The sequence below is a fragment of the Tachypleus tridentatus genome, chromosome 3 (assembly GCF_004210375.1).
Source record: "Tachypleus tridentatus isolate NWPU-2018 chromosome 3, ASM421037v1, whole genome shotgun sequence".
In the NCBI taxonomy this organism is placed as follows: domain Eukaryota; kingdom Metazoa; phylum Arthropoda; class Merostomata; order Xiphosura; family Limulidae; genus Tachypleus; species Tachypleus tridentatus.
This window is the reverse complement of record NC_134827.1, coordinates 11381524-11408971: the sequence shown is the minus strand read 5'-3', so window position 1 is coordinate 11408971 and position 27448 is coordinate 11381524. Positions and strand designations below refer to the sequence as shown.

At 32.3% G+C, this 27448-nt stretch overlaps 1 protein-coding gene and 1 long non-coding RNA gene across 5 annotated transcripts in view; one reads left to right on the top strand and one right to left on the bottom strand.

Moving 5' to 3' along the window:
* Positions 1 to 2729, bottom strand: part of LOC143246354 (calcium/calmodulin-dependent protein kinase type II alpha chain-like) — a 158239-nt gene extending 155510 nt beyond the window's left edge. For all 3 annotated transcript variants that reach the window (XM_076492927.1, XM_076492929.1, XM_076492930.1), the window contains exon 1: positions 2569 to 2729. In XM_076492927.1, coding sequence (XP_076349042.1) covers positions 2569 to 2633 — 65 coding nt within the window. In that variant the 5' untranslated portion in view covers positions 2634 to 2729. The remainder of the gene's footprint in view (positions 1 to 2568) is intronic.
* LOC143246356 (uncharacterized) overlaps positions 1 to 26688 on the top strand; it is a 36996-nt gene extending 10308 nt beyond the window's left edge. The window contains exons 2-3 of one of the 2 annotated variants that reach the window (XR_013025922.1): positions 20803 to 20860; positions 26378 to 26688. This is a non-coding gene — a long non-coding RNA (uncharacterized LOC143246356). Of the gene's footprint in view, positions 1 to 20802; positions 20861 to 26273 lie in introns of both variants that reach the window. The other variant, XR_013025923.1, reaches the window with a different exon arrangement.
* The last annotated feature ends 760 nt before the right edge of the window (positions 26689 to 27448 follow it).

Here is a 27448-nt window from a genome sequence, read left to right as displayed (position 1 = left end):
CAAGGAACCAGTCTGTTCAATATTTTATGTCATCAAGAAATGCTATTGTAGTTGAAAGTAGTGAGAGCAAGGAATGAGAAAGAACTCTGAACTATTTCCTCAAATATAACTGTAAAAACATTTTAAACTACTAACTGTTATGGTTTATTGACTATGAACAAATAATGGAAAATAATATAACTCTCAAGAACCAACTTTTGAAAGGTAGGAAAACTACCTACCTCCATCTAATGTGAACTGAAAATTCCAAATTCAACCTTCACTATGAGCAGATTTCTTAACTTTATTTTTCATAAAAGTTTCCATAGAACTAAACCAAGATCTTATTTCAATTGTTATTTATTACTTTTATGTTTGAAAAAAAAAAAAGCAGTTTTGTGTAGAATTTGAAACAAGAGTTACATTTATTAAATGCAGTATTGACATCAACACTTTCCTCAACTTGTGAAAAAACACATTAAAAATTTATTTGAAGTTATCTTCACTGAAAATTAACAATTTTCTCAATCTTATAAATTATTTGGTAGCTGCTTCAATCTCATTATAACGTTTAAAGAATTTACAACTTGACATAACTAATAATTTTCAAATTTCACAAATATCTTTTATGTATTGACCTGAGCTATTCATATATAGCCAGAAATGTAACCACATATTAAAGTATTTTTACCTTTTATATCTAATATATATAATATATATGCAAATGATACCTATATCTAATATAGGTATCATTTGCATATCATTGGTCTTACAATAATTTTTTATGCATATTGGTTTTATTACTGAATATATACATCCATTATATATATATTTAACATTACATCTACTTGCTTCTTGTTATAAATGATACATGCATTATAGTTCATTTTTAATAATTTCAGTTTCAAAAAAGTTAATTGTTTTTGAAGATTTTAATTTAAAATAAACAATTTTTCATATCTTTATACAAAACTACAAATAGATATATTACCAACAAATAGACAAATGTGCAAAAATGTCCTTTTTTAAGTTTTCTAAAACAATATTTAATTTTATCCTGCAATTAAAAACGTTATGTCTAGTGAAAAGTAACAAATTAGTCTATCAATACAACTGTTCATGCTATACATCAAAATAAATATTATTTTACAATTTTTCCTTATTTCTTATCTTAACAATTTATTCAGTAATAAAACTGTGAGGTGTCATTAATTTTTATAAAGTGATCTATTTAAAAGATGATTGTAGCATTTTGAAAATTAATAGTCTTACATTTGAATGATATTTTTTATTTGAAAATATCTGAAACTTTGGTAAACAGTGACACTGCCTACTTACATACTAGTAATTTATTATTAAAAGCATAAAAATTACAGGCTTAATCAGATAACACAGTGACTAGTGCAACATATATTGTTTGTCAGGATACAATGTTTGCTCCAATGATTCCTGATTAAAATAATTAATACAATAAAATTTTAAATTGCTGTACTTTTATGACCATTTAAAATAAAAAATGCCAGGATATTATCATTTGGCTCAACCAGAACTTCAACTTGAATTTTCACAGTTGTAATTAATATTTAAGACAGCCTCTATTTTCAGAACTAAAGTTAAGCTGTCTCTCACAAAATATAGTTTAAGGTATTTACAGGATGTGACAAATAGTCTGGGACATTAAAAACCACAAATTTTGAAAAGCATTTCCTTACTGTTACCCAATAGAACTAAAACATCAGATATAAACAAAGTTGTAACTGTCAGTTTTTGAAAGTACAAATAAGTAAGAGACTTGCTAATATACTAAGAAAGAAAATAAAAAAAACAACAACACACAATGCTTAGAAGTACAGGAATAAAACAGAAGTCCTAAATGGAGCTGCTACACCAAAATACCATTACAAGTTTTGAAGGTATACTTTCATAGAAATAAGCTAATATATCACATTATTTTCCATAAAAATATTTCAGAATCACTAATATAAAATGTTTTATTTGTGTAATTTTTTGTGATTATTTACTATAATAATGCATTGATACAGCCAAGGCAAAAGTAATTTCTGATTTGTATTCCACAGTGATTTGAATATATTATTTACATTTTATTAATTTATTAAAGCAATTATAATACACAGTCACTTATTAACTTCAGAATTACTATGTTCACATATTTTCACCTGCTTATTAGTTTCCTATTACATTTTCTCAATACATACAATTGTCTTAACTGTGAATAAAAAGTTACACAAAGATCAGTTTATTTTCAAACCACAAAACAATATATCATTGATATTACCGTTACTTTACTAAACTATCATTACATATAATACTTCGACTTAACGACTCCGAATATCAGCAGAGAAGGCAACATTACAAGTTAAAAACCGGCTTTGGAGTACTTATCGCAGTAGTCTATGAGACAGTGCAACCTGCACTACTCGCTACTACTACTAGTAGTAATTGTACTACGCGTGGAGACCCTTAATTTTCCGAATAGTTTTACCTTTTATTCACAATCAGGATGCATGTTATAAATTATATGTTTTACTGTGCTACAGACTTCAGTATACTTAAAATGCATATACTTACTTTCCTAGCTCTTCTTTAACTTCGTAATTATCGCTAAATCTTGTACAAGTTGTTGCAGCGCTCATATTGATTCCACACGGAGGAGAGAGAGATGAAGATCAGATCTCGCGGAATAGCGTACGTTTCGCGAGTCTCTCGTAGGCTTTTCTTGAATGTCTTGCTGCGCGCGCACTTGAAAGTCTCATGCACCATTACATGCGGGTATTTATATACTTTACACGGTACCCCATTGCTTTTACACGGGCTCCATCGATAGAACATTAATTCGAAGTTAACAAATTCTCTTTTGCACATTCGCTATTTAACCTATAAAAGTAATTATATAGAAAAAAGATGATTAAACATAATGAATTACAGTAAATAAAGTTTGATTAAGCGTTCCCTTTCGATATATATGCATTTCATAGATTCCAAGAATAATTTGACGGTCATATTTATTGGTCAGGAGTAGGCAACCAGCGACCCTTTAGCCCTCTCGCTTTACAACCATTGAAATATGAGTTATATGCATTGTGGCTCTCAATATTTTGCATGTTTACAAGATCTGGAAGAACGCCTCTTCTTGTTATTTTGGTTATCGACCCCTGTATAGGTGCTACTTTACAAAGAGAGCACCACATATAGATTAATACATGACTGGCCCCTTCACACTCTTTAAAATTAACTTCAAATATAAACTTTTTATGTGGTTGGATGAATTTATAATATAATCATACAAATGATAAACAAACGTTAATTTCAGCTAAAAAGCTAGATATCTCCAATTTCTCATCCGGCTTCGAAGAACACAGCTAGCTGTCTGTGAATAAACAATATCTACACCGATTGTTACTAAGCACCATGCACATAGAAAATATGTTCAGCTAACATTCTACAAACTTCTTTGACAAGAGCTGTTAAAACTCGATACATCAGTCAACTGATAAGAAAATAACTAATACGAACAACTTATTAAACAAATTATACACGTATATTTTACATTCTAAAACAACTAATTGTTTATAATAAAGTTATCTCTCGTTTATTTTGTCAATTGTGTGCACTGCTTGCCAGTAATCCTAGAAAAATATTTATAAAGAAATACAGTGTTTTATGGACTATGATATTGAAAAAAATAATGTAATTTATCAACTGCTCACTAAAACAATGACAGACGATATATTAGAATCTTAAGATATTATATTACTAAAGACGTAAAGTAAGACGTAGTTAATCTGGTTAGTCCGTTCAGCTTAAGACTATATAAGGGGTTTACTCACACCAGGGGACGCTAAATCAGATAATCCTAAAGAAAAAATACATGTATATTTAAAGACTGATCCATTGGAGCTTTCTCAAGTAACATATATATTTTTAAATCATACAAAAATAATATTAATTGCGGTTTGTTCTTTAAGACGTTACATAACTCTCAAGCAAATAAAAGTTTTCAGATTCATAAAAAACTCATTTATCCCACCAGTGCAAAGAAACAATAAAAGCCGTTCGGAACAAGTGCACAATCAAGTTCTTTAAATATTTTAAGGGAAACGCAAAAGCAAAACAACAACAAAAAACAAAAACAAAAACCAACTTATCTTGTGATGGGGTGACCACGCCATTCAAGTTGTTTATACAGAAGTTATTTTAAACGTTTTATGAAAAACCATTACATTTCTTCATAGCCCTCTAAGGTGGACCAGAAATATACATTCTACTTTATATAATAACAAATCAGTGTATATTTCTTGTGATATGTCAATGCTCTTTGACTTATAAAATAAAAATACAATATGTTTGTTGGTTGTTTCTGAATTTCCCGCAAATATACATGATGGCTATTTGCATTAGTTGTCCATAATTTAGCAGTTATAGGCTAGAGAAAAGGTAGCTCTTCAATACCATCCACCGCCAATTCTTAGACTACTCTTTTAATAACTAATAATGGGATTGGTCCTCACGTTATAACACCCAATCATTTGAAAAGGCGAACACATTCAATAAGAGAGGTTCGTACCTTCGATCTGCAGATTGCGAGTGAAATGCTCCAACCATCAAGCCATCCCATACCAGAACGTTATGTGTTAATGAATAATAATGAGTGAAAATGGACAATTTTCTTGTTTTGGTTTTAGGTTTGAATCCCATATTTTAAGACTCATTTCGGTTTATATACGACTTTCATCATTGTTATATACTGATGATTTAATAGCCTGTACACATTTAATGTACTATATAACATTAGCGTTATTTGTTTATAAATATGTATATATATTTACACACATACAAAATGTGATTTAAGTCGCAACAAAAATTTTTAGAAATAATTTGTTAAATTTTGTATTTCTTAGGTGAAATGACTATTGATCTTTGATATCGATATGTCACTGCTAGTTAATATCAATTTTAAAGGACATAATGTTTTTATCTTGATTGTTGTATTGTTTTCCAAGCAGTTATGTGTCAGTTTATTGATTGGCCAAGTGTGCAATATACCTATTTGAAACCTTAAAGCAGAAAACTGTGTTTTTGGTTTTTCATCTTCAATGAGTTTAATAAACACTATCTTGAGTTATGTTTTTACGTTTATGTACAATAATATTTTTAATGTTTTAGTACACTCAAGAATAAACAAAACTGCTCGTATTTCGTTACGGCGAAGTACAGTATTCACCTTACGAGTATCAAGATTTCTGGAATTCGTCTTGTTATACCGTTGATATTACAATTGCTACGCAAATTTACCCCCCCCCCCGCTAGTACGGCGGTATTTCTACGGATTTACAATGCTAAAATTAGGGTTTCGATTCCCCTCGGTGGGCTCAGCAGATAGTCCAATGTGGCTTTGCTATAAGAAAACACACACACATACGCTACGTAAATTTATCACTCAATTTAAGAAGTGTGCGTTTGACTCCTATAAGAATAAATAGTTTCAGTTAATTTTTTACATAAGGTCTCAATGCTTCATGACTTACATAGCAATTCAGCAACATTTTGTTTAGTGTAATATTATCTTATACTCATTTCATTTCTATAAAGATAATTCAATCCGAGGTCTGACTTTATGGTTCAGTAAGCATGATGTTGAAATTAAATTAGTTGTTTGAAAACACTTCCCAAACCTTTACAGATTTATGTTAGACGTTAGGATGGTCATTTTCTGAAATCCTGTGAAATCATTATACACTATCTTTGTTTATCTATTTTAAGTTTTGGTCAGTCTTACCCACTTTTGCCGATTATAAATTTAACATAAAAAATGTGGAATTCAAGTTGCGTTTTGTATTATTAAGGGTTGATGGTATTCTATAAACGCTATATTTCAAATCAGATGTTGCACTTGGGATTATCCCCCCCGGTGTCGCTAATGCTCATTCTGATTACAATTGACTGACAACAAAATTCACATTATAACAATTTTTCGTGAAAGGTGGGGAGGCCTCACCAACTTCGCTTACTTGTTTATGTTATCTTGTTAACAGTGTCATAAGATATGCCAAACACCATCACAAAGCATTTTTGAGTAAGGTAACGCTCTTTCGGTAACTATAGTCTTTACTTTGCAGATGGAAGTATTGTTCTGGTTTGTTATGGAATGTGGCATCTGAGATCACTTAAGGCTTAAATGCTTTGGTGTGCGAAATCATACATCCACGAAACTTCTTTTCTTTAAACACGTGTCTTGTGGCTCTATGTAGTTTAACGATCTTGTTCTATGAATATCTTCCGGGAAGGGGCTGACAGATTCTTACAGCTGTAAGCATTCTGTGGTAGCTTTACACTGCATCTGGGATTTGACAGAAACCAAATACAGATATTAAGAACATGTCGCTCTCATATGCTACAGCTCGAGACTGTGACACTCCTCTAAGTTAGTATCATGTGTAATACCTTCCATGTTGGAAGGTATTACATACTTCAAAACATTTTTTAGAGATGGGAAAGTCTGCACACTCGATTCGCTCTTGGAATGCTTTCATAATATAGATTTAGACGAAACTCACGTAAAAATCATCTTTATTATGACGGGTCTGGTGTGGCCTGTAGTAATTAGCATACTGGACTGTAGTTCTGGTCAAAAATATTAAATATCAAAAAGTCTAATGGTGGATCTAATAACTTATGTGTTTCATAAAAGGTACTGCATATTATACCTTGTTTTATAAATATTTATGTCGTAATTCACATAAAGCAATCTTCATAGTTTATTGTTTTAACTGAAATTAGTGTAAGGCACTTTTCAGTTTTGAAGTTTTCTTTCTTATGTATTAAAACATTTTGAAGCTGAGTTAATCACGTTAGATGTTGACTTAATTGAGGATCTGTATATTCACAGTTAATCAATGCCACCTGACGTGATTAATTTAAGCAAACTAAAAATACAAGTAATTATATATTCAAAGTTATGAGAAAATTTACAGCGACTTTAGAACTTTAGATTCTACCATGTCTGTTTTTAAGAAAGTATTAAAATTGTAAACACCAGCATATAATTTGCTTGTTGATTTTATTCACTATCTCGTGTTTGTAATAAATTCCCCAAATATTATTTACTACACTTAAATGACATTTGTTGTGAAAGGGTTAAGCGTCAGTGAAGGATTCATTGAATAGGTTTTTGTCACATGACCTAATTTAGATGCAAAATGAAAAAACAAACAAACATATTTTTTAGTACTATAAAGAAATTTAATAAATCAACTTAGCTAACAAACTACGTATGGATAAGATGGGCCCAGCATGGCCAGGTGGTTAGGACGGTCGCCTCGTAATCTCAAAGTCACGGATTCGAATCCCTGTCACATCAAACATGCTCGCCCTGTCTGTCGTGTGGGCGTTATAAAGTTACGGTCCATCCCACTAGTTGTTGGTAAAAGAGTAGCCCAAAATTTGGCGGTGGATGGTGATGATTAGCTACATTCCCTTTAGTCTCACACTGCCAAATTAGGAACGACTATCGCAGCGTATCTTTACACGAAACTCAAAGAAACAATGATTGAGATTTCTTTAATACCCTTTCAGCAACTCCACTGTTATCGAATATCATTAATGAGATTTACACCTTATAACATCTAACACTTTGAATATTTCAATACGCTTCTGATGTCTGATTTTCTCACATGAAGAGTTATCAGTATATTTTTCTAGCATTGTATTTTTTTCTAGCATTGTATTTTCATGTATACCAGAGATCATTTCTCGCTAATCGACCCTTTCCATCTGATTTGAACCAAGTTAACCGTAAAAAACAGCATTGGAGAAACACCAGTGAACACTGTATAAATGTTTATTGAAAACTTTACTTGAAAAATAAGAAACTACTGATTTGCCAATAGACATAAATAAAAGGGAAAAACAAATAAATTATAAAAATAAATTACATTAACAAAAATGACAAATAGAGATATGAAGAATGTTTTATAAAAAATAACAACACAAGAAAACAACAGCTATGCCAATAAATACCATTCATATATTTGTGATGACCGTGGATGACTTTGAGATATACTCGTCCTTGCACTTAGTGGTCGAGGATACGACATCATTTCAACTTATTTCCACTAATTTCTATATGTGCACACCAGAGCTTACTTTACATACCCTAAGTCTATAGATGCCTGTAAGGTTGCACTAATACCAGTGATCAATGTACCGTATATATTGGAGCTAGATGACAGCCCTATTCCCCAAGTCCAATGTCATGTCTTCCTCCAAATTGAGACTAAACATTCCATAAGGAGCTGATTTTTTCACCAGTAACATATTTCCTCACATTTTTAACAACAATAAGTAATTTTATCAAATTATATTCATAATATTTTCGGTATGTCATAATGTGTTCTTTAAAAAAATTCCGTAATCATGTTAGTCAATGAAAACTTTTAGCATCCTTAAGTCTGAACACAAGCCAAGGAATATGCATATGAACACTTTATGCAATAATGTGTTAGCGCATATTTAAACAGTTTTTTTATTGTCCTTAATTCAGAAATCTGTGTTTTACTAACAATAGCAGATTATAACACATACAAAAACGTTATTGTTTGTGGTATATACTGGTAAGGATTAAAAATCTGAAAATCAGTATTAAATTAATTTTGTGCTTAAAGGAGATGTTAGTTAGAAACTCTCTACTGCTTTTGTTTTCGTTTCAACAAACCATCTATGCATTTTCACCAACATTCATATTTTTTTCCTAAAATTTTCCCAGTTATGAAAAAAGGGCTCTTTCACCTGTTCTTTAACTGTTGAGGAAAATACACTGAAACGTGAGTATTAAATTCACATTTCTTATTATTCAAAATACTGAACTTCTGTAAATAGTAAAAGTTATTAAGATTAGATCAAGTCTACATGAAGACTAGTAGAACCTAACTGCTACACCGTCATATTCTTGAAGACGAGTGGATTTGGTTTTGGTTGTTGTTAAGCCCAACTTTACATAATGAGTTATCTGTGCTCTTCTTACCACTGGTACTGAAATACGGTTTTTAGCAAGACAAGTTTTTAGACTTACAGCTGAGCTACTACGCGAAAATGAGTAGGAGCAAATAACCACTCCTATAACTTCAAAAGCCGACAAAATCACTTACGATTATCACATGACGTTCGAAAAAATTACTGTCAGTTTTTATTTTCAAAAGTTCACAAGCAAATGCTTAAACGGATGGTTAAAAGATCTAAATTTTGGAATCTAATATATTCCGGGTAATGCATTTCGCAGAACAACAATGGTCAGAACAATGATAGGAATAATGCCTATCAGTCAATCAGACACCTTGCCAAGTGCGTCACGTCTGGTGTTTTAAATGTTAAATATTACAGATATCATTAATGCAATATTAATAGTTTTAAAACTATTAACTGCCCTTCTGTATTTAAAAAGTAAACGTTATTATTATTACTTACATACTTGCATCGTTTATGCAAATACAAAGTAATCCAGAATAAAGAGATACGATATTTTAAATGTTTATAGTAAATCTGTATTTTATTATTTATGGAATAAGTAAATTGTTCTTATAAATTAATTATACGTTTTAAACAATTCAGTAGCTGTAATTACAACAAATGCATTTTAATTAGAAAGCATTTATCATAATAACTGATGGGCAGACCTAAAGTTTTGAAACTTTACTATTACAGAGATAATTAAGTACTGAGAAACAAAAAAGTTCAGCATAAAGGTAAAAAAATGGGCTATTCAACTGTACTACTTAATTCAATATGCACAATTAAAAATAATTGAATATATATTTATGTATATTAATAAAAACGTGTATTAAAAATAGCGTTATATGACCACCGACCGTAGCTCAAAATACTACTAGTTGCGCCATCTATAAATTAAAGATATAAATATATTTATTTCTCCACATTGAACAAAATTAATCCAAGAAAATCAAAATTTATTTAATAAAAATTTTATCGAGACGTTTAGAGTAAACGAATACCCATACTCACTAGTGATCTTGAAATCTGCGTAAACAAGTTATGCAAGTAATGAGCATAATTTCATAAAACAAACTATATAATTTAGAAACATTTAATTTTGTTTTAGATTATTTTATTTGGGTGTATTTGATAGTAATGGGCATGGCCAGGTGGTTAAGGCACTCGATTCGTAATCTGAGGGTTGTGGGTTCGAATTCCCTTCACACCAAACATGCTCGCCCTTTCAGCCGTGGGGGCGCTATAATTTTACGGTCAATTCCACTATTCGGTGGTAAAAGAGTAGCCCAAGAATTGGCTGTGGGTAGTGGTGACTAGCTGTCTTCCCTCTAATCTAACACTGCTAAATTATGGACGGCTAGCGCAGATAGTCCTCGTGTAGCTTTGCGCGAAGTTTAAAACAAACCAAACTGATAATAATGTTTTAATAAAAATAAATATTATCAATTATGTCCCTGTATAATGTTTCTCCAACAATGTTTCAGTATACGTAAGTATTCTCCGACGCATTATACCTATTAATTAACCGATACATCTCGAATGTATCTCTTCAAGTAAAAGTTCGGGATTGTAGCTAAACCAATTGTAATACTTACGGAATACGAAAGTCTTAATTTACAATGTGAGTAGTGGTAATAGAGTGATTTCTGTGAACATTTCTTTCTCGAATTTATCCTGAGCCCCAGGAGGGATAAATTCATTTCCATATTCATGACGATACTTAGTAAAATCTCACATTTTTAAGGAACACAGGCGAAATGGATTAATAAGTATTACCATGTAGTGGCTTCCAGATGAATTATTTGTTTTGGAATAAAAAGATGGCTAACAAAGGATTAAGGATAAAAACCGTTCAGTTGGCCAACATTTTCAAGCTTAATTTTTGCAAGTACAACATTATAATTTGGTAAATTGTATTCAGCATTCGAAACCATTTATGTTCTTTCCATGTTTAAATTTAGTTACTAGTAGCAAGATATAGAACACGTGTTCCAGTGGGTCAGTAGTAGATCTACGGACTTAGAAGAATAAGATACAGTTACGATAAAAAGTGTTCGTACCCTTCCGTCCCGAGTAGTTTTTTGCTCATAACAACTTAAAACGTGTCACAATTAAACTAATAGGCGTGTGATACATTATAAATATTATACTAACACACATCTATATACATTTTTATGGAAATTAAACTGTTTATTAACAGATAACCAAAAATAGGAGGAACAGAAAGTGTTTGTACATTTCAGAATGTGTGAAAAAACTGATATTCCCGTAAAACGTTTGTTTAGTTTGGCGAATAAACTACATTATACCATTCCAGAACCAAACACTGGGTTCATAATTATTGGAATTTAGCCAGCAAAACATTTACTTCCGGTAATTTAGCGCCGTCTCCGTCATTATCTGTTTGGTCATCATGGCGAACAGGAAACAACGGTCCAGTGATTTAAAAAAAACAAATTATTGTAAAATACAAGTCTCGTGTGTCCCTTTCCGGTATTGCTACACAACTTTATGTACCCAAATCTAATGTTCAAAACATAATTACCAAGTTTAAGCGTACAGGATCAACTGCTAACCTCCCTCGTTCCGGACGCCCCACCAAAATTCCAGAGAGAACCAAGAGGAAGGTTCTCAGAGAAGTTAGTAGAAACTCTCGTTTAACACGTAATGACATGCAGAAACTGATAAGGGAAACTGGGGTTGAAGTAAGCACCTCTACAGTTACGAACATGTTACGCTATTCTGGGTTCAAAGCATGCCGTCCTCTTAGAACTCCATATTTAAAGCCTGTTCATTTAGAAGCACGATTGAGGTATTCAAGAAAGCATGTAAATAAACCCTTTACCTATTGGAAGAGTATTCTTTGGTCAGACGAGACTAAAATCGATCTTTTCGGCCACAACGATGTTCGCAATATTTTCCGTAAGAAGGGAAAAAGAAATCTTCCAAAGAACACCGTCCCTACAGTTAAACACGGAGGTGGCTTAATCATGCTATGGGGTTTTTTCAGCTCTTCTGGTGTAGGCAGCCTTCCCCGCGTCAACGGAATAATGAAAAAAGAAGAGTATGTTGATATATTAGGTACTTATATCAAGAATGATGCTTGGAACTTGCGGCTTGGGCGTCGTTGAATCTTCCAGCACGACAACGACCCTAAGTACACATCGAAATATGTGCAATCCTGGTTGCAGAGGAACCATATACGCGTTCTGGAGCGGCCATCACAGTCATCCGATCGCAACCCAGTTGAAAACGTTTTGCATGAGTTAAAGACCAGGGTTCATCAGCGTCATCCGAAAATCTTGCAAGAGTTGGAGGTCTTCTGTAAACAAGAATGGAAGAAAATACCAGTCGAGTACTGTCAAACGATCATGGAGGGCTATGAGAAGAGATTGCGCCAAGTAATTCACCCGAAAAGCTACACAAGTGACCATTAAAGCAGACGCACGAACACTTTCTGCCCCTCCTATGTTTGGTTATTTGTTTATAAACAGTGTATTTGTCGTTCAATTTACATAAAAGCTTATGTAGATGTGTGTTAGTATAATATTTATAATATAACATAGTTTCATTATCCTAATCGTGATACTTTTTAAGTTATGAGAAAAAAAAACTACTCATGACGCAGGGGTTCGAACACTTTTTGTCGTAACTGTACGTGCAGTGAAGACAGCTGACATCCCAATATCAGTGTGGTCTGAAAAACAGAAACAAACAAAAATCAAACAAACGTAGAGCATATTCATAGCAACATAATTTTTGAGTAAACTTTACTCAGCTGAGCTTGAAATAAAATTGTTCACAGGGGTCGCATATCAATCTTATATTTCTCTGACCCACGTGCTTTTCCTCCGTTAGAATGTCTCTTGTTAGAGGTATTCATTTGCCAAAAATGAATGGTTAAGTATAAGTTCGAAGAATTATTGACTTATACTAGTGCCTCTTGCCTGGCATGGCCAAGCGCGTAAGGCGTGCGACTCGTAATCCGAGGGTCGCGGGTTCGCACCCGCGTCGCGCCAAACATGCTCGCCCTCTCAGCCGTGGGGCGTTATAATGTAACGGTCAATCCCACTATTCGTTGGTAAAAGAGTAGCCCAAGAGTTGGCGGTGGGTGATGATGACTAGCTGCTTTCCCTCTAGTCTTACACTGCTAAATTAGGGACGGCTCGGTGCAGTGGGCTAACAACCTGCTCACTTAAATACTTGTTGAAGAATCCGCAAGCGATTGCGGCCCTATGTTCCTAGATGGAATCTAATGATGATAACTAACTAACTAGTGCCTCTTATTGTTTGTTATGACGTTTGGTAATTACACTTTAAAAATATTTTATGAAAGAGCGATGTTGCGGCGTTTAATGTATTGAAACTCCGGTTAGAGGACCAGAAACTCACAACAAGAGCACGATTTTTAATTATTATTCTTTATTAAGCACAAAGTTACATAAAGGTCTATCTGTGCTCTGCCCACCACGAGTTTCATATAATAAGTCTGTAGACACACCATTATGCTACTGGTGGCAAGATTTTTAATTTGATTAATAGTTCTGGTAATTGAACTGAAAAGAAACGGTCGTGCTAAAATTGAGAAAATATTATGATTCGAATGGAAATATTTCAAGGCTACCAGGGGGCTCCAGTTCTTACTGTTAAAGGGGGCTCTTATTTCTTATGGGTGCCATATCCCTTTGTAAAACTTCTTTTAGTTGCATTTACTCTACGGATCTTTTGTTGTAGCTGTGCTTCCAGGACCAACAACATTCATTTCAGTCTATGATAAATTAAATTAGTTTGTATAGTTCCATGTTTATTTCACGAGTACAAAACGAAAACATTTATTGAAATAAAAAAATATTTGGACATTTCCATTTGTTTAATTCTGACCTTGTCCTAACAGAGACAGTGTCTTATCAAAAACTAGTTGAGAATTAACCGTTTCATATTTACCTGATAATTAACTATCTGAACTTCTAAAACCTTTCAAGCTAAACAGTAACACAACGAAATCTGATTACATACATTAGCTTTGGTTACAGAACGTTCTGACAATAAAAATATTTTATCTTAGAACAGCTGGTATGGGTATTAACACTTATTGATAAGGAGAGAGCAATGTTTCGACCTTCCTAGGTCATCATCAGGTTAAGATAGAGAGAGTTTGTCAGTGACCGTTTGTAGACACGTCTTAGGAACGAGAGTATAATCTCGGGGCAAGGGATTGTGGGGGGGGGGCGCTGCAATTGAATGTTACGTTTTTAATTAGTATTGGTATTAAGGTGCTCCTTTTATTAGTTTAATTTTGGTTTTAGTTGCTGTATAAGTCGGGCTTCTTTGATTTTGCGTTTGTTTATATTTGTTTCCCTACTTAATATCTGGATGTTTTCTATGGTTATGTTGTGTTTATTTGATTTACAGTGTTCAAAAACGTGTGGTGTTTTTTTGTGTTCTTTGAATATAGTTTCCATTTTTCTGCTTGTTTTTCCAATATAGAAGTCGTGCAGGTGTTGCATCGTATTTTATAAATTATGTTGGTGTTGTGTTTGTCAGTGTAGTTTTTGCATAGTATAGATTAGTTTTTGTACCTGGTTTTTGAATAAATTTGTTGATTACTAGAATTTTGTGTTTTATTATAAGTTTTTTCCAAATGTTGGTTATTTTTTCGCTAATGTTGAGAACATATGTAATGTAGCAATATAAGGTTTTGTTGTTTGTTGTATCTTGGGATTTATTGTTGTTTGTTTATTGTCGGTATAGGTGTGTGTGTATAATTTTTTCACGGTTTTTTGAGAAAATTTATTGATGTTGATAAAGTTTTGTTTTATTTTGTTGATTTCATCGTTAATTTTATTGGCTAAACATAGTTTTGTGGCTGTGTTTATTTGGTTTCTCATAATGTTGAGTTTTTGTTTTGTTTCATGTGCTGAGTCCCAGGGAATGTGTAGTCTAGTATGGGTGGTTTTTCTATGGATTTTTGTTTTAAATTGTGTATCAATTCTAGTGATCTTGAGGTTAAGAAATGCTATTTGGCTAGTTTTTATCTGTTCACAGTTGAACTTAATGTTGGGGTGTATTGAGTTAAGTGATTTAAAAACACTAAGTGTGTGTTCTGTAGATGTGAATCCAGCAATTGTATCATCAACATACCTGTGCCAGTATAGTGGTAGGTGTAAGGCTGAATTGATCGCTTGAGATTCAATCTGTGTCATGAAAATGTTGGCTAGAATTAGTGACACGGGATTCCCCATACTTAGGCTATTTATTCGTATGTAGTTTTAGTGGTAGTGAATTTTATAAGGGCTGTTAATTGGTTATTGGGAATGTGTATCAATGGGTTGGGGTCTTGGATATAAAATTCTAAGGCTATCTTGCGGGCTTCAGTTGTGGGAACTTCTGTGAAGAGAGAGATTATATCAAAACTGTCCTTTAAGGCTTTATGATTTAGTTGATTAAGAATATATTTAAAGTCAAATATATATCACCATTAATTTATTCAAAAACCAGGCACAAAACTAAAGTACATACTATGTAACATAGTAACAATATAACCATAGAAAACACCCACATACTAAGTAGGAAAACAAATGTAAACAAACGCAAAGTCAAAGAAGCCCTACTTATAAAGCAACTAAAACTGAAATTAAACCAATATAAAGAAACACCTTTATACCTATACTAATTAATAACATAACATACAATTGCAGTGCCCCCTACAGTCCCTTGCCCATTTATACTCTCGTCCCTAAGAGATGTGTCCGGCAACGGCCACTTGCAAATTTTCTCTTTCTGATGGATTTTACAACAATAACAAAGAGAACAAAAGGTTTACCCGAAGATTACCTGTGAAGGTCGAAACGTTGTTCTCTCCTTATCAATAAAAGTGTTAATACCCATACCAGCCGTTCTGAGATACATTTTTATTTCAAGTGGGTTTCTCGTAATCAAGAATAAAAATTTTAATGAGCCAATCATAACTCATAATGTGTATAATTGGTAGCTATAAAGATCTATATGGGGAAACATACGATAAAGTGCCAACAACCTATACAGTTTAGGTTTCTATAATTTATAAATACATGTTTATTTTTAGGGTTTTTACAGCATAAGTATTTCAAATATAAAATGGACCTTGTTAAACGTTATGCCAATTTTATCTTAAAGGAAAATTTCTGGTTCCTTACAGCTTTATTTTCTTTACGCTACCTTGCAATCTACAAACTGCGTGAAACTTCAAGTTTTCTTAGCTTAAATATAGCAAATAAATCTGATAGTTTATTTTATAAGTTTACCTTTCGAGTTTTTATAGGAAATATAAAGTAACAAAGCAGAACATTACTGATGTTACTTTATCTAAGATGGACAAAGCCGAATTAAGAGTTTTATTCACCTTAGGCTTTTCAACTTATAGAGGGCCCCTAGAGACAGAACCTCTACGTGTAATACTTTTATAGTTATAGCTTGGAGCCCTAGGCTTTAGCTCGGTATGCCCACGCCTTAATCCAGGGTTGAAGATGGATGCTATTATGAAGATACAAATAAATGTTTAAATATTCATGTCCCTTCATTTGCTCAAAAAGAAAATGTGTATTATCATTGTATATTTCTGACATACATCGATATATATATTTCCGTGAAAAAGCCTGGAAATAATTTTACTCAGATCAAATGTCACATTGTTTCACTTTTACATTAAATGAAATTATCAGTTGTAATACATGGATTAAATATTAACCTAGTCTTAATTATCTGTTATCTGAATGTGTGACTCACATGTGATTGAATCTTAATAAAGTTAAAACTTTATATATTATAGCTTTTCTAAGAATTTATTATCAAGTGTAAATGCCTGCTGTACACACATTTTCTTTGAGCTAGTTACAGAAGGTTGAGTACATTATATTATGGCTCGGCATGGCCAGGTGGTAATCCGAGGGTCGCAGGTTCGAATCCCCGTCAAACCAAATATTCTTTCCCTTTCAGCCGTGGGAGCGTTATAATGTGACGATTAATCCTACTATTCGTTAATAAAAGAGTAGCCCAAGAGTTGGCGTTGGGTGGTGATGACTAACTGCCTTCCCTCTAGTCTTACACTGCAAAATTAGGGATAGCTAGCACAGATAGCCCTCGTGTAGCTTTGCGCGAAATTAAAAAAAAACAAATACACATTATATTAAAATGATTTTGGAGTTTCGTCACATCATTACCTTCCATTTTATCACTTCATATCTTACTCTATGCAGCTCGACAATAGCCCTACAATGCAGTTTTCACTGCAAAGGGATCTGCTTTAAATGCTTTCATGTTCAAAGTGCACCAATCCTCCCTGCTATTTTTCATAATACATATAGTGTACAAAGACGATGGTTTATCAGTTTCAGTGCCCCTTCTTTTTTTCTCATTTATCCTCGATCTTTTAATATCCTTTGGGCACCACTAAAATATAATATTCAGTATGTATTAAGTTATGCTTATAAACTTCAGGTTATAATGCAATATTTATTACAAACTACGTTTCTTGAATATTTATAAACCTGTATAATTGGTATCATTTGTTATAATAGTTTAAAAAACGCCAAAAAACAACAACAACAAAAACGCAAGGAATCTGTATACACTGCTGGCCAAAATCTTGAGGCCAATGAATATAAAGAAAAAATATGCATTATGTGTTGTTAAACTCAACCACTTATTTGAGTATAGCTTTGAAAGATGAAAATAAGAAAAGGGAATATAAAAATAAAAAAACTTTTTTTAGCATTTAGTAGTGAAAATGTTAACACTACGAAATTAGCCTAAATAGTAGCTGGTCAAAAGTTTAAGACCACAATGAAATGAAGCGTTAATCGGTAAACACGTAAAGAAATTTAGTCATTTGTGTTCAAGCATTAGCGTTGTCAATACCTTCCACTGACATCTCCTGTGTTACATTGGGTAAAAACATGGCAAAGGCTAAAACGTTGACAGAGTTTCAACGTGGCAAAATTGTCAAGCTACAAAAGCAAGGTCTCTTTCAACGTGCCATCGCTGGTGAGACTAGGCGTAGTAAAACTACTGTTGCAAATTTCTTAAAAGACCCTGAGGGATACGGAAGGAGAATTTCAAGTGGTCGGCCTCTGTCAAATATTTAGCCTTTACCATCTTTTTACCCAATGTAACACAGGAGATGTCAGCGGGAGATGTTGACAACGCTAATGCTTGAACACAAATGACTAAATTTCTTTACGTGTTTACTGATTAACGCTTCGTTTCAGTACCGTCTTAAACTTTTGACCAGCTAGTATTTAAGCTAATTTCATAGTGTTCACATTTTCTCTATTCAATGCTAAAATTTTTTTTATTTTTATTTTCCCTTTTCTTATTTTCATCTTTCGAAGCTTTTCTCAAATAAGTGGTTAAGTCTAACAACGCAAAATGTATATTTTTTCTTTATATCCATTGGCCTTAAGATTTTGGCCAGCAGTGTATATCGTGTTATAATTACGATTGAACTTTTACTTATTAAACTAAAATACTGAAATTGGTAAGTATCCAATAGGACCAAAAGTAATGTATAGAGTAGATGCGGTTCACCACCAAGTTATATATAAATGATAACAGCTTTATTCATTGGTCTGCCAAGCTACTCTAAAGAAGAAACCCTAATGCTGTGGCCTGACATGGCCAGGTGGTTAAGACACGCTACTTGTAATCTGAGGGTCGCGGGTTCAACCTCCTCTCACACCAAACATGCTCGCCCTTTCAGCCGTGGGGGTATTATTATGTGACAGTCAATTCCACCATTCGATCAGTAAAAGAGTAGTCCAACAGTTGGTGGTGGGTAGTGATGACTAGCTACCTTCCCTATAGTCTTACGTTGCTAAATTAGGGACGGCACGTGCAGTTAGCTCTCGTGTAGCTTTGCGCGAAATTGAAAAGAAACCAAACCTACTGCTTGTTCATTTCAAATGAAAACATAAACACAGAGCGTATATTGCGATATATAGCATATATTTCTGTGGCATCGCCAATGATTTATAAAGGTTTTAGAAGTTGTGTATGCAACATATATTACCTGTGTATATATATATATAAAAAAACCTGAGTACTATAAATACCTCCAACAAGAAATGGTAAAGAACCTTATTTATTCTTGTAGGTATCCATTATCTTGTACAAAATAATGCTGTTTCTTAGTAGCTTTATAATTGTGTAAGTAAAATTAAAAAATATGTAGAACAAATAAAGTTGAACTCTTTTTGATATTTTGTCAACCTTACGATAAAATGTTAGAAAACTTATAGTCTCTGCCACCAGATGGAAGCAAACTACATTAGTTTTTTCCAAATCGTCTGAGCTATTTGTTAATACAATTTAATATCTTTAACATCTAACCAAGAGAAATCTACAAATTATGAAAAATAGTTCTAAAATAATTAGGTATTTATAAGTTATAAGCTTAATTATTTAAATATTGTATGTATAAAAGGAGACAACTGAAAAATAATAGTGTACTTTCATCAGTACACGTATGACTTCTGTTAACTACTGATATTAATGCTCTCCAGTACTGATTTGGTATTAGAACCTAAAATGATAGGTTAATTTGTTGATGAAGGATATTCTTATTGGGTGGCTTCACTTTGTGCACTTTATCGCACAGACGTCTTTACACAAAAAAATTACATGAAATAGAATTGGTTTTGTACCTTAGTACATTTCTATGTGATTTGTGAGAGCCTAATGTATAACTTGTAAAAAAAAATACATTGATCGATTATGAGGCTTGATATTCCATTCACTAATTATAAACTCTTTTAATTAAAACATATTGTTCTCTTTATAAATATTTTATTCATAACACTTTGTAGTGAGTAAGATCCATTTACTTAGATTATTTCCAGACAACAACGTATGTCAAAAAGTATCACGTGGTTTTCTTCACACTGTTTTAACGTATTTTATAATTTGTGTTGGGCAGATTATTTTGGATTATTTAATAAAAAATTGTGTTAGGCTCACTCTGCTTAACAAAAACGAATTAATTTATTTATTCTAATTTTATATAATGCTTACACAGGCAACTTTCACTTCAACAAAAGTTGTAGGCCTATGTTCACAAATAATGTTTCAACATAAATCCTTCGCTGATGGTACTATGCTTAACTTTCTAACATAAACTTACTTCTACAATTATATAGCTAAACAATTGAGTAATTAAATATACGCGATAACTTTCACTGATTAATTTTTCTCGCATTGAACTGACCTCTCATTCGTTATTTACCACTCATCACTAACCAGTTACTTTAGTTTATAAAATATCCATCTACTTCTATATACCACGAAAACATTCATAATTATTACATCGTCATGATGATTAACAGGCCTTTATATACAAAGAACTTAGATCAAAACAAAAAAATATAACTTACAATTAACACTTATAGTCCACTGTCAGTAAAGAAAAAGATAAACGGGAATCATTAGACCACAACATATCCCTATGGTTCAACTTATTCATTAGTAAAAACTATTCGAAATTCGATTTACCTACCTCATTATATATGACATATATAGTACCGATGAGGCCTTTCGTAAATACTACGACGTAATAGGCTGGTTGAAATACGACAGACGTAGTAGAAGTCTAGGTGCTTTTATATTTCTAGCTGTATGAACAACAAACGTTATGGTGTAAACGAGACTTATTAAGTGAAATTTAATTATCATACGTTTTATTTAAGTCGTTTATGAGTTAGAATTAGGATAGCATTAATATTATGATTACATTTATTTATTTTAACATCAATTATTTTTAACCCCTAGTGGCACAGCGGCACGTCTATGGACTGAGAAGGCGAGAAACAAGTTTTGAAAATCATTGGTAAGCAGAAAACAGATAACCCTTTATGTAGCTGTATGCATAAATACAAACGAGAAAAAGCTCAGTGGTAAGTTTGTAAGCTTAGGACGCTAAAAATCGGGTTTCGATAGCTATCATGGAAAGAACACAGGTAACCCATTACATAGATTTGTCCTTAAAAACAACCAACTAATCAACTTAGTTATTATTATTAGGTTTACTTAAATCCACTTTACTATCATTGAGAATAACTGACAAACCAGAAGACGAGTCGAATGGCATCGAATTTTTATAAAACTTTTATAACTTATATATGAAACAGATGTATATCGTGTACTGAAAGAAAATGTAGAGTGGGCAATAGTACCTCGTAAAAAAATGATGTGAAAGTTCTATAGTCGTGCATATAAAATTAGGAAATATTTTAATTGAACTGCTTAGACAAGCAATGGAATTTTAATAAACTGATAGTTTTTGCTACTAGATGGCAGCAAAATAAACTAGTTCTTTTTAAATATGCTGCTCCATCCGTTAATATAAGATAAAGTTTACTCAATAGAAAATTATCTATAAAAAACATAATAAAAATAATTAGATAATCAAGGTATGCCATGTAATTCAAAAAGACGTTTTTTAAAGCACATGTAACATCAACATTTATCAATAGCTGATATTCATACTATTCTGTATATATCTGGTGTAAGAATCTAAAATGTCGAACTGATTTATTGACGAAAGATATCCAAATTTCTTGACATCTTATCATAGCAATAAACAAATAATAATCAGATTAACTAAATATTATTTTAGCTATTTAAACAATAAAAATATTATATTTCATTATTTTTCTTAACTGGTTAAGTTTTCATATGACATTTCTGTATTTAAAGTAAATTTAATCTTTTGTAAACAAGTTAAGTTAAGCTTTGTAAATTATGATACTTTATTATGCCAGCTTGTTATTTTAGAACTTAAAACAATTTCTTCAATTTGCCATGTTGAAATGTTATTTAGTTTATTTTTGTTTAATTAAAAAAATTATGACATTTTTAAACCGAGAATGGTTCTCAGCGAAATAAAATTTCAAAGCCAGAAAATTTGGGTATAACTTTTATTGACATAAACAAAATACATCTAAATATAAGATAATTTAAAATGTCATTTTCAGGGTTTTTCTTAACTGATACTTATCTGAAATAGTCAGCATATTAATGTTTTCAACAACAGGTGGGATATTATGATGTCCTTATAAATATGATTTTGTATTTGAGATATTATTACTTCATTCTAGCTTATGGGCAATGTTGGTAACAGACCTGGGAGAAAACGCATTTTGATGTCTTCTTCTAACAAAGAAAACATTAAGCAGTCTCATTAAAACGTTTGCTTTTAACTGTTCTATTGCCTGCCTAGCTACATTAATAATTAAATTCAATGACTGATCTGAAAATAATGACATTTGACATCACAACTATGAATAGTTTCCTTCACATACCTCTATCTGCAGAATAGGTTTTAAACATCATAATTTGTGACCATTTGATGTTCTATTACTGGATCACGACCGCCCAAATAATAAGAACGTTTTTAAACATATGATCATCAGTAACATTAATAGATTACGTTATATGGCATTCTTTGTTTTAGCTTCGAATTTGATCTTCAACTTAAACCATATCAGAAAGTAAAAAACAAACAAACAATAACACATGAAATACAAGAGATAAGGCTCTGTCATATCTTATCATAAAATACAAGAGAGAAGGCTCTATCATGTCTTATTATGAAATAGAAGAGACCTTATTAAGGCCTCTGACTTGACGCTGAGTCAGCAGTGAGGGGGGAATAAAATGTAAAGTGAGGATATAAAATGAAAAACAGGAAGTAAATTTGATTTAATCATTGTGGCCCGAAATTACGTGTAGGTGAATCACTTTACATGTCATTTGGCTCAAATATCAACTTGAAAGCTCAAAGCAAGATGAAAAAAAGACTAGTTCGTTCATGTTATTCTTTTGTTTTATTTTTTTCGGCCAGTACAAAAAAAAAGCGTGAAAACGACCTAATGTAAAATGTTGTTTTTAAGCTCATAGCTACACAAAGGGCCATATATTTTCTGTCTACTACCGGAATTGAAATCTGCTTTTTACTGGTATTATAACTCCGAAGGCATACTAGTGAGCGTGCCGCAATACGAAATGAAAGGGAAACTTATGAGATGACCAGACTGAAGCCAATGTAAGACGTAAATAACGTTTGTAAAGTCAAAAAGTAAAATGACAGGTAACCATTAAAATATGTACAAATAAGAAGTGAGCAAAATATGTTAATAACAAAAACATGAAATATGTTTGTTTGTTTTTGAATTTCACGCAAAACTACACAAGAGCTATCTGTGCTAGCCGTCCCTAATCTATCCTTGTAGAACATAGATTTGTCCAAAGGATTAAGATAATGTCGAGCGCTCTAATCAACTGGCCATGTGGGACCGTGAAATATGTTGGTATAGAAATACACAGAGTATTCATAGATTTAGTATCGTGAAGAAAAGTGAAGATCTTTTTTAAAATGTCGATCGTGGTTTTATGTCACTGCAAGTTAAGTAAGATTTATAATTAAAGCATAATTTATGATACTGGAAAGGAGAGTACGTGTGAAAGAGAACCCCTCTGCTAAACTTGTAACAGTAAATCATACTTTTCAGTAAACAAAAGTTATCAAGGTTGTTAAAATCAGTTTTAAAATTTATTATCTCCCGTCAACTTCTAGATAGATCGTGAACACGTGTAAACGCAAAGCATTATGATAGAAGATTAAAAGTATGGACGTCACTGTTGTAATTAAAATCTGAATTTTATAGCTCAGCAAAGATAATTAATTTAGCTGCTCTAATTCTATTTCCATGGTTTCCGTTAGTGTTTCATTAATATATAAAGAAGACAGAGCAGCTAAGCAACTCTACTGCTATGTTAGTGACTTCTGTTTTAGTATATGCTTCAATATTAGTTTGAACCATGGTAAATTAACTTATCCTTTTTTGGTTTTGCAACGTATTATAGGATCGACGCTTCCTAATTACCCCAAATCAGTAAAGACAGATGTAACAGTTGCGTTGCCAAGAAACCAAGACATCTATTACTTTGATTGTCTTCATGATGTTAGGAAAACACGAAGGTTAAAAAAATCAATTAAAAACAGACATACGAAATTCTGATAAAGTTTGCCCCTGATGAAGAAAGTTCCACTGTTCGAAAGTGCTCAGGTTAGGATTATGGGGTTTCTTATGTTCCATTTAACGTGTTTTGATGCCAGTAGAAACAAGTTTATGCCATGATTAACTTACTCAGTATTGATACCAATATCTGGGCTAATTAAAGTATGTAAGATTAAAATTCGCATCGTCGTGTTTTTAAACTGTTGAAATTGTAACCCTTGTTAGGGCAATATTTGCAAATTTGATTTTCCCACACCAATTTTTTTTATCCGTAAACCTATCCTATGTAAACAGCTTTTCTTTTGTGTCGTGTTATGAAATGAAACTACGATATAATTATAATATGGTAAATAAACTTATTGTATGTGCAGTATTTTATAACTACAGATGTAGTTTGCAGACACTTGAATTAACCTTATAGTGTACCAAAATAAAATTTTTCGTACATATTAAATAATGTATTTTCATTTAATTTCTGTACTGCATATTGGTGTATAGAAGACTTATTAATACTAGAAATAAATGACCTTATAACATCAAATTGTTGGTTTTATTTAATTAGACATCAATGTTTCGCTTTAGAGCTTTTTTTAGTAAACTCTCCTGAACACCAGAGGCCCGGCATGGCCAAGTGTGTTAAGGCGATCGCACCAAACATGCTCGCCCTTTCAGCCGTGGGCGTGTTGTAATGTTACGGTCAATCCCACTTTCCGTTGGTAAAAGAGTAACCCAAGAGTTGGCGGTGGGTGGTGATGACTAGCTGCCTTCCCTCTAGTCTTACAATGCTAAATTATGGATGACTAACACAGATAGCCCTCGAGTAGCTTTGCGCGAAATTAAAAAAAACAAACAAACAAACCTGAACACCAGAAAGATTATTTCTAGTATTAAGAATATTATTTGTATAATAAAGTTCGTATGTATATAGTAAAAATTTAAATACCTTTGAATGAATAATTTCTAAGGTTGTTGAAAAACTTTTTGAACAGATGCAGTTTTTTAACTAGGCCTTTCAAGTATATTGTCTAAACGTTCTCTCAAGTTAGTTTTTAAGGTGACAAACATTTCCATATAGCGGATAAAATGATTTTAATCATATTTTTTCTGAAAGTGTATTAAACTTCTCATTCGTGCATAGTACGAAGAATTGGGCGTGGAATAGTCTGGTGGTTAAAGTACTCGGCTCTCAATCTGGGGATCGCCCAGCCCTTAATCCGTGGGGTGTTATAACGTGAGGGTCAATCCCGACATTCGTTGGTAAAAGAGTAATCAAAGAGTTGGTGGTGGATGGTGTTGACTAGTTACGTTTCCTCTGGTCTTATCACTGCTTATTAATTAGGGACGGCTAGCGAACCTAACCGTCATGTTGGTTTGCGGGAAGCTCAAAACAAACCAGACAAATACTGGAGCGTATTGTAGACTTGTGTGCAACAAGGTAATAATGATTAATAACGAAGCCCTACAATTTTAAACAGAGGTAGAATGGATATTATGCTACAAGTTACTTTTGTGGATAATATATATTAAGAAGAAAGGTATAGAGATATTGGATGCTTGTTTTTTAAAGAGCAAAACGAATGTTTCTGTTTCTTGTGAGTAGTGAAATGATAGCACGTCTGGCCAATTATAAGTTCAATAAATAACAAACATGAATATGACAAATCTTTAAGCTAACGAAATGTCAGGGTCGTTATATTAAGTTTTCAGGAATTTCCCTGTTATTAAATTTCCTATTTAATTATACACCATGAAAAGTTTATAATGGCTAACTAACCAAGTAAATTTTGGCTCTTTTAAAGTTGCATTGAGTTGTACTCTTTTGTGTAATTCACAAAAACACAATCAAGAAAATAATTAGTTCTACGAATTCTTTTTTATCATCTGCCCAAATCAGCTTTTGTTGATTTCTGTAATCTAAATCCTATCTGTAATACAATAAAACTCAATTAAAGAGAAAAGTAGCATCTTTTACTTCAGTAATAAATATTTTCGCTGTGGTGATCGCCTTAGGTGCTTATTTTTACTCTACTTGTGTAGTGTAATATAAGGAAGAGAAAGAAATAACAATATTTGTGTTCTAGGTCACATAAAATAACTTGTGGAAAGTTATTCTCATATGAAATACTTAAAAATGCCCATATTTTATGAAATGCTATATATGTAGTATACTAAAAGATAAGTATAAGCTTATACAATGGTGTTTCTCTGTTTTTCTCACAGTGAGTATTGAAACCTCATTTTCAGCGTTAGAAGCACACAGACTTTTCACTGATCTACTGGAATGATATATATATACTTCGTTTTACCGAACATTTTTTTGGTAGTTTCGTGAATTTGATCAACCCGGAAGAGATTGAAGCTAGAAAGTGGAATAAGCGGTGCCTGAATGTCTAACTTATTTGGACAAAGAACATTGGTTCACAGCAGGAAACATCTTGTATTAAATGCTGATCTAGTTGTACATAGTATTGGGGTCAGAAATCTGCAAGTCTTAAAAAGTTATATACAAATGGTGACTCACCTCTTACCGACAAGTCCGTGATTTTTAAACGATCAATGAGTGTTGTGATGAAGTAATTAGCAAAAAGACATCAATTTTTGCATCAACTATGTATCAGGGTTTCTAGATTTAAGTGAACTGTGGATTCTCCTACAGTAGTGTCTGTGATTTGTTGGGGATGAATTCGAACAGTAAATGGACAGTACACAATTTACTTTTTTAAATATAATATGTTGAAAACAAGTCAAACGTAACTAGAACCATTCTTTACACTATCAGATATCATAGTTTTATCTGAAACTCTAAATAATTATATTTTCTTGTTAAAGATCCACAGAGCTAATTCATTTAATTTGGAATCCAATTGACAAGACGAATTATTTTTCTCTACACTTATCACAATAGTATAAGTGAATGATTCACTGACGTTACCTTCTAAGTTACCATAGTTGTATCTAGCACTTTAAATAATTATCTTCTCAAGGTATTGAGAATAATACTGAAGATTCGAGAAGATTCGTGAGGTCAATAATATTAGTAAAGCCTAGACAACAATGTAATTGCATAAACAAGATACGACTCATACAGTTACGTAATGAAATTTGTCACAGCTAACACTTTTCAGGCAATCCATCTTCAACATCCCTGTTTAAAAATCAAACAATAATTAAATATTGTCACAAAAAATTAGATAAATGATAACATTTACACTAAAGATTTAATTTACATCCAACACTATGTTTTACACTAAAGATTTAATGCACATCCAACACTATGTTTTACACTAAAGATTTAATGCACATCCAACACTATGTTTTACACTAAAGATTTAATGCACATCCAACACTATGTTTTACACTAAAGATTTAATGCACATCCAACACTATGTTTTACA